This window comes from Brachycentrus maculatus, unplaced genomic scaffold (assembly GCF_059751285.1).
Source record: "Brachycentrus maculatus isolate JH-2025_06_01 unplaced genomic scaffold, ASM5975128v1 h1tg000317l, whole genome shotgun sequence".
NCBI classification, from domain to species: Eukaryota; Metazoa; Arthropoda; class Insecta; order Trichoptera; family Brachycentridae; genus Brachycentrus; species Brachycentrus maculatus.
The window spans coordinates 7,272-22,677 of record NW_028281066.1 but is presented as its reverse complement, the minus strand read 5'-3'; the positions used below and the strand labels follow the sequence as shown (position 1 = coordinate 22,677).

Genomic DNA, 15,406 nt, shown 5'->3' with positions numbered 1-15,406 from the left:
TCTCCGGTGCATTTTTTTGGAAGGAAGCCAAAATTGTTTAATATTTCCAAGGCGATGAAATAATGTTACACAACTAGACTTGTCTGAAAGAGAAATTCCACAGAACGAAATAAAAACTTACTGCTACATTTTATGTAAATCTATTTAAGGAAATAAGACTTTAAAAGGCGGTATGATAGATGTTCGAATGGTGGATTAAGGATTGGATGCGAGGCAGAGATAAGCATTATCGATAAAATTAAGAAAGGTGTGTTAAAATGATTTCGGCATGTGAATCAAATGAGTAAAGAAAGAAGAGTAAAACAAATTTATGACGTAAATTGAAAATAGGAGCAAAAAAAGATTCAGGAAAACTTAGCATGATTAAGTTTATCAGTACGTGGTCAGGTCAAAAATCGGAGTTATCGGTTAGCTTGTAGCGAATAATGTTTGCGAAGACTGAGTGGTGTGTCGTTCTATTCTCTCTGCCTACCACATCGGGGATGTGGCGTGATGGTAATATTTAGACCTCAAAAAAACAAAGTGTTTAATAAACCATTTACGTAGATCACATCAGCGGATGTCATGGATCGCGTGGATGGCAGTGGACTCAGATGGTATTGGGAGGATCATGTTGCAAGACAGGACTCCACAAGATGGATACTTAAAATTATGAGATGTTAGGAGATTAAAGAGACATCGAAAGATCTTTAAAAAGATGGTCCGATGACATAGCCGCTGTGGGGAGGTAGAAACTGGCTGCAAACAGAAACAGACCGAAAAAATGGAAGGATACCGAAAAGGCCTATATCCAGCAGTGGAAGACAAAAGTCCAAAGAAAAAGACGAAGAAAATAGTTCATATAAAACTGCATTTGAATGTAAATTAAATCTGGTGGAAAAGATAAGCAAAAAATACAAACTTTATAAAATTAATTAACTTTGTTTTCACCACTTTTTTTTACCGGTTTCGAGAATACCTTGTCATCATCATCGTTTATTTTAAATCAAAAACATTAAAATACTCTCACCAAAAACTTCCACACACTCCATAAAAATCCTAAATGTTATTTTTATTATTCATTGCATAGCAACCCCAAATAACAACTAATGGAATCACCCAAAAAACAGTGTAAAGCTGCGCACGCATACGTAAAGTGGAGAACACACAAAAAACACAAAAACCTACGGTGCAGAAGTTTTAGGAACAAAAATTGGAAAAATATAAAAAATAGGACTGTTACATAAATATTATTGATTATTAATAATGTTTAAATTTTGTTTTATGGCTTTTTTTAATTTCCAAAATCTCTAAATTATGCAATGAGTTTACTTTTTTTATTAGAATGTAGTATTTCAATGCCATTTTTAAAATTAAAAGAATGATTGTTATTTAAAATATGTTATAAAAATTCTTTTAATATATATATATTTATAAAAGGGTGGTGAGAACAAAGTTAATTAATTTTATAAAGTTTATACAATAACCATTTGAATAACGTTTAAGTCTACATTTTATTATTGTGTTTTTTCCAGTGGTTTCTCAGTGGTGGCTCCCGAAGCGGCCGTCCCGGGTCGGACCACTGCAGTCCTGGTGACGCTGCACCAGCTGCTCCCCAGGAGGCCAGTCAATGTGACGCTGAGGCTGGAGACGCAGGCGGAGAATGGAGAAAACGACTCCACGATTGTGGCTGTCACATCAAAAATTATCTATGGTGAGTTCCAATACTGTACGTTGTGAAAGATGGACGCCAAAATAGACTATCTCTTCTATTCTATCCGACCCCATTCTTCTATACTGTCCCAAGAAAAACATCGTTTCAGATACGAAAATGATATTTGTGTATATTTTTGTTGTTATTATTATGTTTTACTATAATATCGTAGTCGTACAGGAGAAAGTGACCAACTACCAAAACGTATAATGTTCAGGAGGGCCAAGTCACTATTGCTTGGCAAGAAAATAAACACCTATGCAGTTAGTCATTTTTAACTAGTCAATATATTATGCTTCCAAGTTTGAAACCCTTCGGATTTTTTTGAGGGCAATATTAAGCTAGTAAAGTAAATGTTTTAAATAATAATAATATTGACAGTAAAATCATAATTTTATAAAATGAAATAACTTTGTTATAACCACTTTTTTATTAATACAATTTAACCTACCGGTTTCAACAAGAACCTTGTCAACACCAGGGATTATATTAATTCAAAAACATTATAATACTCTCACCACAAAACTTCCACACACTTCGTTTTTTAATTAAAATAATCCCTGGTGTTGACAAGGTTCTTGTTGAAACCGGTAGGTTAAATTGTATTAATAAAAAAGTGGTTATAACAAAGTTATTTCATTTTATAAAGTTTATAAAATGTGCCACAAAGTATCTGCGGAAAACATTCAAGAAATAATCATAATTGTTTGGTATGCGAGTATATTCATAACGTGGATAAACAATATATTAATCATATTTCTTAAACACATGCAGAGTATTTTCAGCCATCTAGAAGCATCTCGGCGCAAATAATATTTAGGTAGGTACTAATATATTCAGATATAATATCATATAAGCCCAGGAAAAGGAATTTATTTCGTATACGCTTTAGTTGGTTTAAGGATAATTTGTTGCCTGAAGCGACGGGCTATAAATGGTTTGTTTCAACTACAAACAACATTCTCATATTCTCATACATACCCGCACTCGTACACATATCCAGTAATTACTCTTTAATCTTCCAGACATAACTCGAGACTCTGACAAATTGTATAATCTCTTGATATAATCAGTTATCCTTGAAATTACATATCGTCGGAAAATTAACTCCAGAATATTTTAACACAGATTTAATTCACTCTCATTTTAAGTTAGTTAGTTAAACCGTATCCGCTCTCATTGTAGAGCATTTGGAGTCCACAAACTGTCTCCAGGCTGCAGAATTATCAGAAATGGTCGTCCTGGGCGGCGCGAACCTGATGCTTTGTAAAAGAGGCAAGTTTGATGGTGGCTCTCGGGAGACGTACGGAGTACATGATGAGATGCCAAAAAATTATTTATGAGATGTGAAAAAATTATATGAAAAATAACTATAATTGGAGATAATCCAGATTTGTGAATAAGTATTTGGACACACTCAAAATGTTATCATATAATATGTTTATTTTAAACATAATTTTTTTAACGATAATTTTCTTAAGAATAAGGTCAGAATAAACATTTCATAAAAAAAACAGAATCGCAAAATTGTATTATTTAAAAGGGTTTAAAAATGTTTGGTGATATACTTGAATGTATATACTCGTAGAAGAAAAAGAGTTGAATGAATTTAAAATGAAAGTCTATTTAGTAGTTAGAAAATGTAAAAACATATAATTATATGACGTCAAATTAACTGTTAATATTAATTTGTATTAAATGTAATATTCGCTGACTAAAGAAATAAAAAAAAGTGTTTATAGGTTATCTAGGTTATTATAAAAAGCCACTACGGAGTAAAATAAAATATTGAAATATTTCAAAAAACTCACGCCTTTTATAACTTATCCTTTTTTACTCGCATATCTAACTGCGAGTAGTTCAAGCGACTGCGATTCAGGTGGTTTAACTTTGTGAAGAATGAGGAAACAAATATTACGGATATTTTTAAAATGGTTAAGAAACATGGCAACCTAACCTAACCTAACCTTACCACTAAATTATGGAGGCGGAGAAATCAAAAGAGAGTAGTTATTAAAAAAGGTAAAGAAACATGTTGAGATTTTATTATTCATAGAATTGAACCTCTACGCCTTAGTACGTGGCTACATGTGTTCACATAGCCGCGCGATCACGTTTACCCTGGGGCGTTAAAACCACCGTGTGACGCAATAAGCAATAAGGCAATTTTCCCGCGTTTACGAGAAAAAAACCCCGCGCTTTTCTGCGGCATCTGTCAGACAGATGAGAAAATTGTGTAGCGCATATGTGAACATGAATCACGCAAGACTTGTATTTTGTGTACTTTTACGAACGGGAATATGTGCCAACTACCAACTGCATAGACGAATATTCTATTCATATACGAAAAAAAAGTATTCTACTAAATTGTACCCATAATCAATAGTCCATACAACGATATCCTTAAATACAAATTGATAAAACTAACATTTTAAAGTATTAAAAATATATATATTTTTACATACAAATGTAAGACTTATCTGAAGATCACGACGCTTCACTTCAAGGGTAGGCAGAGAGAACAGAACGCCACACCACTCTGTCTTCTCTCAGCAAAAAATCTTCTCATACATTCCGGCCAACCATTCCAACTCCTGACAATAACACATTCTAGCATTTAAGTACTTTTAACTGAAACAAGTCAACCATCATACCGCCTCCCCGTACGGGTAGGCAGAGAGAATGGAGCGCCACACCACTTCGTCTTTGCAAACATTCTTCGTTTCTTCTTTATTCATAATTTTCTTCATACATACCCGCCGATTAATTTGTCTCCTGACCCAGCCGCATTCAAGTATTTGACAAACCTGATTATGCCAAGTTTGCCTCGGTATTCCTCTGCTCTTATTTTCAACAACATTCGCCTCTAAGATTTGTCTTACCGTTCTTTACTCTCATTAGTTCAACATGTCTTGACTATGTCAACTTTTTTTTTAATTACCTAATTTCCAAGTGACTCTGAAATCTAGCTACGGCTTATGCAACACCGCTTATCATGACCCTACTCAGGCTTTCACTTTTTAAGTTTCATAACCTATGTCTACTTGTGAGTGGATTTACTCTTTATGTTTAAAGTTACTATAATTTCATGTAATTCGTGAGTGAAAATTCTAGGCAAAAACACTCGCGACCATCTCAACACATATTGTTTATTTTTATTTATTTAAAATTGTATATGTACCTTTATGCTCGCGAACTCGTCAAATAGAGGAGGATCCGTAAAGGCATTCCATGAAGCAATTTAACGCGAGGGTTTATAGAGGGTTTATCTGTGTGTCGCGAACGTTCGCAAATGTGACTCGAAATTTATTATGGTTTATTTCTAAAGTGCATTTCGTTGCTTTCAGATTTATGAGCAAATTCAAAGCTTTCTAGACATTTTAAATATTTTACAATGATGTGTTTTTGTGCATCACAGGCATTAAACGAGTATTTATTTTTATTTGTTTGGGAATTATGTAATATATAACATCATTTTATATTATATTACATTTTATTATATTACACTCGCGTATTTATGCGAGTGTATGTACTGAATTCACTAACCATTTAAAAGATAATGATCACAAATTCAACCACAATAACGTAGAAATCTTAAAAATAATTAATACGAAAAGCCATAAGCTGCAACATTTTGAATCAATATAAAATTAATAAAAATAAAAATAATAAAAAAACCCTTAATCAACTTAATACTTTATGATAATAACCATAGCCTCCACCCTTTTGTCTATGTTCCCAATAATAAGAAATAAAAAATATGAATTTAAAAAAAAAGAAACAGCTCCTAACCCCTCTTCAACCTTCAACGTCCGAAAGACCCAACTCTAAAATTAAGAATTACATTCACATACGGTGTTATAACGTGATGCGGAATAGGTACATAGAAACACGTGTCACAGTAAATTTTAGGAAATAGTGGTATTTAATAAGTAAAACAATAATTAAAAATCTAAAATTTGGAATAAGCTTCACATACGGTGTTTAAAAATGATGCGGAATGCATAAAAACACAAGTCACAGTAGATTTTAAAAAATAATGGTATTTCCTAAGTAAAATTTTCATTAAAAATAATATTATTTCGTTGATGGGGTGAGATATACATAAAAGTGACATAAAGAAAGGTAGGGGAAGGATTACTCTCTGCTTTTGCTCTGTTCTTAAACTTAATAACAGAATCTTCAACCCTTGCCAAGGGGATGAAGGATTTAAATCAAATGTGCAAGATGGTGGAAAATGCATTCACGGATTATAATCGTGTTTGCCTTTTAAAGTGGCGTAGAAGAATTTCTGTATTAAATATGATAAAAATAAATTAAAACCTTTATCCGCACCCGATGGTGCATAAGGTACATCATCATATAATCGCAGTGTTGTCTTGAACTATAACACATGAAGGAAAGGTGATTACCCTTCCGATTTAGGCACTAGTCCAGGGTAAATATTACTGTGAAAAATCACTTTTATTTATTTGAACCCCCTGGGAATCGAACCTGGGACCTCTAGCACGGTAGCCGAGCGTGCTGACCATTACACTACGGAGGCATTACTACATATTTATTTTATGTGCATGAAGTTTAAATATATCGTAGTCATACAGGAGAAAGTGACCAACTGCATTTTTTACAAAAACGTGATCATTGACTATTTGATATCTTACTAGCTTAATATAACCCTGAAAAAATCCCAGAGGATTTTAAACTGGGAAGTACAATATATTGACTTGTTAAAAATGACTAACTGCATTGATGTAAACTTTCTTGCCAAGCAAAAGTGATTTGAATGGCCCGCCATTTGAACATTTGGAATGGAACATTTTACGTTTTGTCAGTTAGTCACTTTCTCCTGTACGACTACGATATAATAAATAAATAAATATGAAAGATCGAAATTTGAAATGTTCCATGTCGATGTGCGCGTCGCCATTTTGTCGTCCACGCGGCCGCCATTTTAACTCTCGATAAAGCCGGTCTCCTTGTCAAAGTATTCGCCGAGTCATCCCTTATTCATAAACACATTAGTCTAGCGCTCTTAATTTGCCGGTCCAACGGCTCCGCGCATTTCATTTGATCCGCCCCGCTGAACCTGTTCCCGTTCACACTCCGAGCGCCCGACGTAATTAGATGCTCCCATTCCTCTTGCTCAATCGGAGGATCGACGATTGGAATGCGAGTTTATCCAAGCAATAACGCGGGCTCAAAGGTACTTGGTACTGAAAAATAAATGGCATAAATATCTCCGAGACGGATCGAATTAACAGAAATTCTTCATATAAAAAATTCACAAGTTTTACTTGGTAAATACCAGGATTTCTTCAAATCTATTATGACTCGTGTTTCCATGAATTCCGTATATTCAATACGGTGTTTGAAATGATGTAGAATGCATCAAAACAAGTGTCACAATGGATTTAAGAAATAGTGGTATTTACCGAGTAAAAATTTAATTAGAAATTGATAGATACTTTCACAAAGTGACTGTCGAATCTACTACGACAATTTGCTTCGTTAAATGTCCAACTTGATTTGTAAAAAGATCAATTTGAAGTGAGAAACCCGTATCAAATACTTAAATTTTTTATTGATATGTATTTTTGTATAAAGCGACTGGTAAGAGTAATAAAAATATTACACATATTCCTATATAAAATAAAACGCCTTTTTAAAGTACACATCATTAAAATGTGATGGATTACTTCACTTATCCAATAATGCAAGACTTTGATCAGGAGAATTAATATGCAAACACTATCAATCTCTCTGCTATATAGCGTTTCTGCGAAGCTCAAATAACCCGATAACTCAGCGGATTAAAATATACCGAAAGCTTTGTGGTTAGAGCATTATTAGGTATTTTGCATTTTTGAGATGACGCTGCTGAAATTGAAACTGATAAATTAGATGTCATATGATTTTATCGAGTTTTTGGAACGCAGTTTTTTTCAATCCATGTTTTTTTTAAATTTTTTTATTGGAATATCATCTTTTATCTCTTTATCTTATTATTTAATTCTTTTTAACTGTCATTTTCTTTTCATAGTTTTTACATGAATACGAAAAACCTTTTTTATGATGGCATTAAGACTTTTATCGAAAAATTCTATTTTTTTATTATTAAAAATATTAGAATTTTTAGTTTAGATATATAACGTTTTGAAACAGAGGAATAAATATGTTGTATTTGTAAAGGAATGAAAAGAAATATTACAATTCGTTAACAAGAGATTTTTAACCCGAGAATTTAGTTTAGAAAACTATCGTAAAAATTGTGAAAGTAAAATGACAAATGTTCCCCTTCATTCCTGCGACCCCTACTTCACAGTTCTTCCCTTCCTAATGATTTTTTTAACATATTTTTTCATTGTTCCTTATCTCTTCAACCCAAAAAAAAATTATTATTATTTCAGAAAAAAATAAATTATTTTTAATTTTGAAATATACAAATATACCTTTAAAAAACACCCATACATGCATTCGTATAAGTCACAAGTTTTTAAAATCAACCCAACCAAAAAATACGTAATATGGTGCAATAATACAAAAAAATAAAATACGTACCTAAATCAAAACGTAATCATGAAATAATCATTTTTACATGAAAACCATCAAATTTATATGATAAAAACCCTGTTTTAATTTCCTTTAAATCTTCTCTTGCAACGGTATTTGTCAAATATCAATATGAGAAATAAAGATGACAGTAAGAAAAGGTTATGTAATATTCACATGACGTATCGCTGAGCCACGAAGAAGGAAACTCATGAATAAAATAAAAGAGTCGTTTGTCTGCGCTGACATTGATTGGAAAACGTCAAAAATCTTGGAGTCGGAGTTAGGATGAAGATCAGTTCTCGAATATGAGATTCCTCCGACTTCTCTAAGTCTGATTCTTAAATCAAAAATAAAGTGACAGATGCCAGTTACGACACGCAAAAAATGAGAAATAGTTTACAAAAGGTATTATTACTAACAAATTTACTATTTAAAATTACTAAATATCATATTTTAACAAAAGTATAATGTCGAATGGTATCGAAGCTAAAAACTTCTTTAAACTTATTGATACTCGTTGATCATTCCTGATTCCTTTTTCAATTCAAAACATTATGAAATACATTATATGCGTATTTTTTATAATAATTGATATTAGGTAGATACCACTAATTATAAAACTATTTTGTGACGTGTGTTTCGATGCTCTCAACATTATTATCAAACAAACGATGATTAATAATGATGTTGAGTCCATTGAAAAACGTGTTACAATATAGTTTATTAGTTGGTGTTACCATAAAAAGGCTGGAATTAAAAAAAAGAGTATAAATATTATCAATTATTTGATAAAATGCCACTTTAGATTCCAAATATTAGAATCAGCATATCTTAAAATTACATAGATCAATATTGTTGGTTTTCGCAATATGTTCATAATATATTATGACCAAATTATAATATGTACTTTTTTTTAAATCTAAATGGATAAACAATTATGTTGAATTGATTGATAAAAACATGAAAGAAAGGTCCTGGGAGACATAAAGAAATTAGTCCTTTGATGTAAATCTTGTCCTGAAGTGTAATATACTTGATAATACAGATGACATAGATAAGTGCATAAGGTCAGAGTGAAGGAAAAAAAAATTAATCAAAGAAGTAAAAAATGAGTAAAACACCAAGGCTAAGGTACTCACGATTGCATACCCATATTCATTCGTGATTTAAAGCTACTAGAATTTTGTCAAGACCATTGATAAATCATATTATTTATTGAATCGGCATTAACTTAAGCATGGAATGACATGATTATTTTAATAAAGTTAAACACTTGAATATACCACTTTAATGGGTTTAATTTTTATTTTCGACTAGTTTCGAAAACGACAGATGTTTACCAGATGAAATTACCAGAAGATGAAACCTTGATAAATTAATAAAATACACAGGTATCCAATATATTTGGAAGAAAAATACATAATACTTATTGTTTTTCATTAGAACAATAGAATGGAGTGTCAAATTATCCAGCTTAAGTAATAATTATGTTTTCAGACATTCCAGTAATCTCATTGAATATCCCCTTAGTATCCTTGGAGGATATCCTCGATTAGTCGGAAAAGAATTCCATGTTTCTTATAAGCCGAGTATTTGGATTCAAGGCATGCCTGCCATAAATAGTTGGAAGGGCAGAATGTAAGTCACGTTTAATAAATTTGCTGGAGGGTTGCCAAATTAGAGAAAGAAAAGATAAAATTGAAAATTAAAGAAAGCGCGGGAAAGCGATTCTACGTAGCCTAACGTAACGTAACGATCCGGAACGAATTTCCGGCGACAGAGGGAAGGAATACTTACTTCCGGTACACGTGCATAGAATCCAACACATAAGTCTTGGCGAAGCCTTTTTCAGACGTGATGTAGCTTATTAATGAAAATTTATAGATATTTTCTTTTGACGTATCTACATAGATGATGAAAAATATGGACGGCACACGGTGTTTGAAAATGATGCGGAATGCATCGAAACACGTGTTACAGTAGATTTTAAGAAAAAGTGGTATTTACTAAGTGAAACATGAATTAAAAATGGATAGATTTTACCACAAAGTGACCGCGAAATCCATTGATAAAAAATGAAAGAATATAGAAGTCTGGGCATTTACAGGACTGACGATCATCATCGGCTTGGATAAGTGATCAATTTACAAACGTGTAACCTTCACCAATTCTACCCATGATTGAGAACACACTACTCAAATTTTGGATACTTCTTGATATATTTATCAAACTCGTAACACAGTATGCGTGAGTTCACGGTGGGATAAGGAAAGCTTTTATAAGACTCCTACTTTACATACTTGAGATGCGCTCAAAACATGATTTTAAATTTATTTTAGCTTTGAATTAGACCAGTTTATTTAAATTTGCTTAAACATATTACACAATTAATGGTGATTCGTTAATTATTACAAAATTTAATAACACCTCAATATCGGATTATATAATAATAAAATATTGGACTATCGGGAAGGCAGAGAGGAGGTGGCTTGGAGGGGTTCGAGATATGGTGCTACAGGTTGGAGATTCAATACGGGAAAGAAAATGGAGGAGAAATAAAAGATACTTTACTATAATATATAATTACTATGGGAGAGGTAAAGAAATTTAGCAGCAACAGCCAATGCATTTGGGGTTGCATACTCATACTCATCTCTTCTTAGTAGCTTATGTAAGTTTGCACGGCTAATACAAATATACAAGTTTAATATAATAGTAAATATAAATATAAAAGGTAGTTATTTTCAGGACATTATACACTGTCATTCTCTCACAAAGAGTACGATATTTTTACGAAAAAATGTCATAATGGTAGATTAAATCGCGTATTATATTCGCAAAGCCTAAAATATATGATATTTGTAAGCCTTTGAAAAAGACCTTCGTGTCGGTTATTATCCGATATTCAATAACAAAAGACTAAACTCTTACATCATTCTAGGAACATAACTCAGCCCGGAAATGTCAGAGTCACTCTTTCCTAAATCAAACCTCACTGTTCCAGAATGTTCTGGATCCTCCTCACCTTATACTTGTCTTTGTGTCCTTCGTCCTTTGTAGCTCCCGCCATAATTCTGTGTTATCTTTCGGCATTTTGTTTGCAGTGTTCTTTCTCCACTTTGCTCCCCCTTCCCGACTCTCTCTCGGGGTAATCCTAAACTTATCTCAATGACACGAGTCTTTTCACTTATATGACAGGTCTGAGGAGCATTTGGCTCGAAAAGATATAAAGGATAGGCACTACGGTTCATTTCGTTTTACGCGTCAGACAAACTTAAAAATGAGGTGGTTTTTGAGTTTAATCTATAGATAATAAATATCTCAGTGTTTGTACAGTACGTGTCCTGAACTCAGAATAATTATAATAGAGAAAGAAAACACAAGGATCATACGAGCGAAAAAAATATTTTGTAATATACTCCTAGATACGCGAGTAATACTAATATTTAGGTTGTAGGGTATTAAATCCCTTCAGGAATTTCATATTTTAATTTGTAAATATTTTAATTGAAATTTCACCGATTTAATACCCTACAACAGGACAATAATATGTGATTGTAAAATAGACGGTTAAAATAGTGACTTAAAATACAGTGACAGTTACTTTTCATTTAAGTTTTACTTGGTAAATACCCTTTAATACTCACACGTGTTTCGTTGCATTCCCCATCATTTTCATACGGAGATTGATAATTATGCTGAATGTATCGAAACATTTGTCAGAATAGATTTTAAAAAGAAGTGGTATTTACCAAGTATAACTTAAATTAAAAATGGATAGATATCACCACAAAATGACTGCCGAATCAATAAATGTAACTTTTAAGTTGATGAATGTAAACACGAATAGTTTCTAGAACTACTGATATTTTCATCAACAGGTGTAAATATAAGTTTGTATTTTTATCTGTTGATGAGAAAATCTATACTTTTTTAAACTTGTCATGTCTATAATTAACTCAAAACTGGTCTTATACAATTGTATTTTTATGCTACATATATTTAAAACAAATTTATCAATAACAAAAATTGGATACACTGAAAACAATATTTTCATCTGTTTTTCATACCTCCAACAACGTAATTAAAGTAGAACAAAATAATCCCAATTCTACATAGATAGTACACTAAAGATATACAATGTATATAATGAGAGTACTGGAAAAAGTTCGGGTATAAAAGCTTCCGTACAAAAAAGTGTTGTTTTTTTAAGACCGTTCGTATATTAACTATTTTTCGAACTAAACTATTTCCACCAAGCTGTGACCCATTTAAAATTTTTTGTTTTGTTTTTACTAACGTAGACGATGAAGCTGTAACAATAAGAATTTTAAAAATATTCAGTTTTAAAGTCTCTCGATTTGAATAGTCTTAAAAAAATGGAGAGAATGTTTTGAAAGTATTGAATATTTAAAGCGTATTCTGATGATATAACTCTTCATGCATATTCATTTTATTTTCATTTCTATAAGAATCTTTTTTACAATTATGGATAATAATTTCACGTCTTCCTGTTGGTTTTTTTTTATAAGAAATATGTGGTTTCACACACACATTTAAATATATATATATATATATATATATATATATATATATATATATATATATATATATATATATATATATATATATATATATATATATATATATATATATATATATATATATATATATATATATATATATATATATATATATATATATATATATATATATATATATGTATATATATATACACTCGGACCCCGTATAACACGGTTATATGGTTCCACAAAAACCCGTGTTATACAAGGTTTGAAGTTCATACAAAATTTGGGAGTGTGTTTTTTTTTTTTTTTAATCTAGGATAGTTTATAAATTTACATATTTATTTATTAAAAAACTTAAAAAATATACACATAAAATATTGTTTCTCTTAAACGTACATAATATATTATTTAATTCATTTGTTCTTCTGAAACCATGTTATACGAGGCCCAAGTGCATCTATGTAAATATAACATATATTAATTTATGTATATTTATAAAGCGTTTAATTTACTAAGAACACGAGTTTTTCCAGTTTTCATAAATGCATTTGAATAGAGAAGTCATGAATCAAAGGCCGATATTAGCTTCTTTGGAATATTTGAAAAAGCTATTTCACCATTCATATTCGCATTGAAATGCATAACACGCTGCAGTAGCTGTTGACCGACATTCTGCATGAAATACCACTATGTGTAGGTATGACCAGACTTGCATGCAGAGCCAACTACTCCACAGACTGACATGCACTCGTATATTGAGTGAAATGCGAAAAAAGTCCGCTATTTTTATGCCTGGCTACGACTGCTTTCACAGATTTGCGGGAAATGCTGGTACTTTGTTGATTTCTGGAAATGGCACAAAAAGATTGATTTTAAAATTCAACGCTTCAATGGAGTTAAGAGATATTTGAATAAATCTAGGAAAAACAACGTTTTTCCCAGATTTTCCAGAAATTCAAATTGGGTTTTCTTTGTTTTGTTTTAAGTAAATATTGTGTGTAATAAATGATCAAAACTTCAAGTAAATCCGCTCTAAATTTTGTGAATGAATTTTGTGGATGATTTGATGTAATTGCTTGGTTTAAATTCCAAAAAAAAAATATAAATGTAAATAAGTATACAACATTCTGAGTATGTCTAAATACTTGTTCACAAATCTGGATAATCTCCAATTATGTGAGTTATTTCATATTATTTTGTGACATCTCAACATAGATGAAGAAGAATATGGAAGTCTGGGCATTTTCGGGGCTTACGACCGTCACAGGTTGGTTTCAGTGATCACTATACACACGCGTTCTACACCAATTCTACACATGATTGACAACCACAATATTCAAATTATTGACAGTTCCATATATAAATATGATCCAAACATTACACAAGAATCATTAGAATCATGGGTAGAATGTTACACGTGTGTAAAGAGATCACTTTAACCAGCCTTTGACTGCCGTAAGCCCCGTAAATGCCAAGATTTCCATGTATTCTTCATCTATGTCTATGGTAAAATACCTTTGCGTTATTATACACATAAATTAATTATGATATATTTTTTTAATGTTTTATTTTCTTCTTTCCAGGTCACGGTATAATACCCCTGCGCGTGCCGCTAGTGTCGGGCGGGCCGCACACGCTGCTGGCGCGCGTGGCGTGCCCCGCCGCGCCCGAGCCGTGCGCGCTGGCCGCGCCGGGCGCGTCCTGCGCGCCGGACGGCTGCCCCGAGCTGCGCTCCCACTCGCTGCTGCACGTGGCCGGGCCCGTGCGCGACGTGCTCATACGCACGGACAGGAAGATCTACGCGAGAGGAGACAAAGGTAACACATTTTGACGATTAACCCTTAAAAATAGAACTTTGCGGATTTCCCAGTATCTGTTCTTCAAACCCTTATCCGTACCCCAATGGTGCATAGGGCACTGCATCTAATAAACGCAGTGTTATCTTGGTCATTAACACGTGAAGGAAAGGTGATCAGCCCTCCGTTTCCGGGTACCAGTCCAGGGATATATTTAATAAATATTAATGAAAAAATTAAATTAATGAAAAAATCAATTATATTTATTTGACCCCGTTCTGGGAATCGAACCCGGGACCTCCAGAATGGTAGCCGAGCGTGTTGAATAATTACACTACGAAGGCAGACTAAGCCGGTCAGTACCTGTTACGGGCACAATAAATGGGCCTTTGTGGATTTTTCCGTACTTGATTAGGGCACCCAGACAAATACTCAATAAAAACATTAAAAAAATAATTAATTCCGGAAAATATTATCATTTCATCCATGGTTTTCAACCCTGCCTTGTTTTGTTTATAACATAATTTTGTCTAGCCTCCCACCGGTCTGATGATGTCGGTAACGACGAAGCCCGGTCTATGGTCAAATAAAACAAAAGTGGAAAAAACTGTTTAGTTGGTATTATATTATATTAAATGCAGTTCCACAAAGATATGTAGGTACGATTTTTTTTAAAAGCAATTCGGTTGTCAATCAAAGGTAGAATTGTAAAATCAATAAAAGTGGATATAGAGATAATTACTCAAACCAGCCAATGTTATGTCATAAGCCTTGTTAAAACACAAACTTAGTTGAGATATCAATTTCATCTTTCTGTCTTCTAAGAATTGGAAACC

The 15,406-nt window shown here is 32.5% G+C and overlaps 1 protein-coding gene across 1 annotated transcript in view; it reads left to right on the top strand.

The window, feature by feature from the left end:
- LOC148304437 (uncharacterized) overlaps positions 1-14,591 on the top strand; it is a gene marked incomplete at its 3' end in the record, with an annotated part of 115,222 nt that extends 100,631 nt beyond the window's left edge. The window contains exons 4-5 of the mRNA XM_088268307.1: positions 1,515-1,693; positions 14,358-14,591. Coding sequence (XP_088124433.1) covers positions 1,515-1,693; positions 14,358-14,591 — 413 coding nt within the window. The remainder of the gene's footprint in view (positions 1-1,514; positions 1,694-14,357) is intronic.
- Between the last annotated feature and the right edge of the window lie 815 nt (positions 14,592-15,406).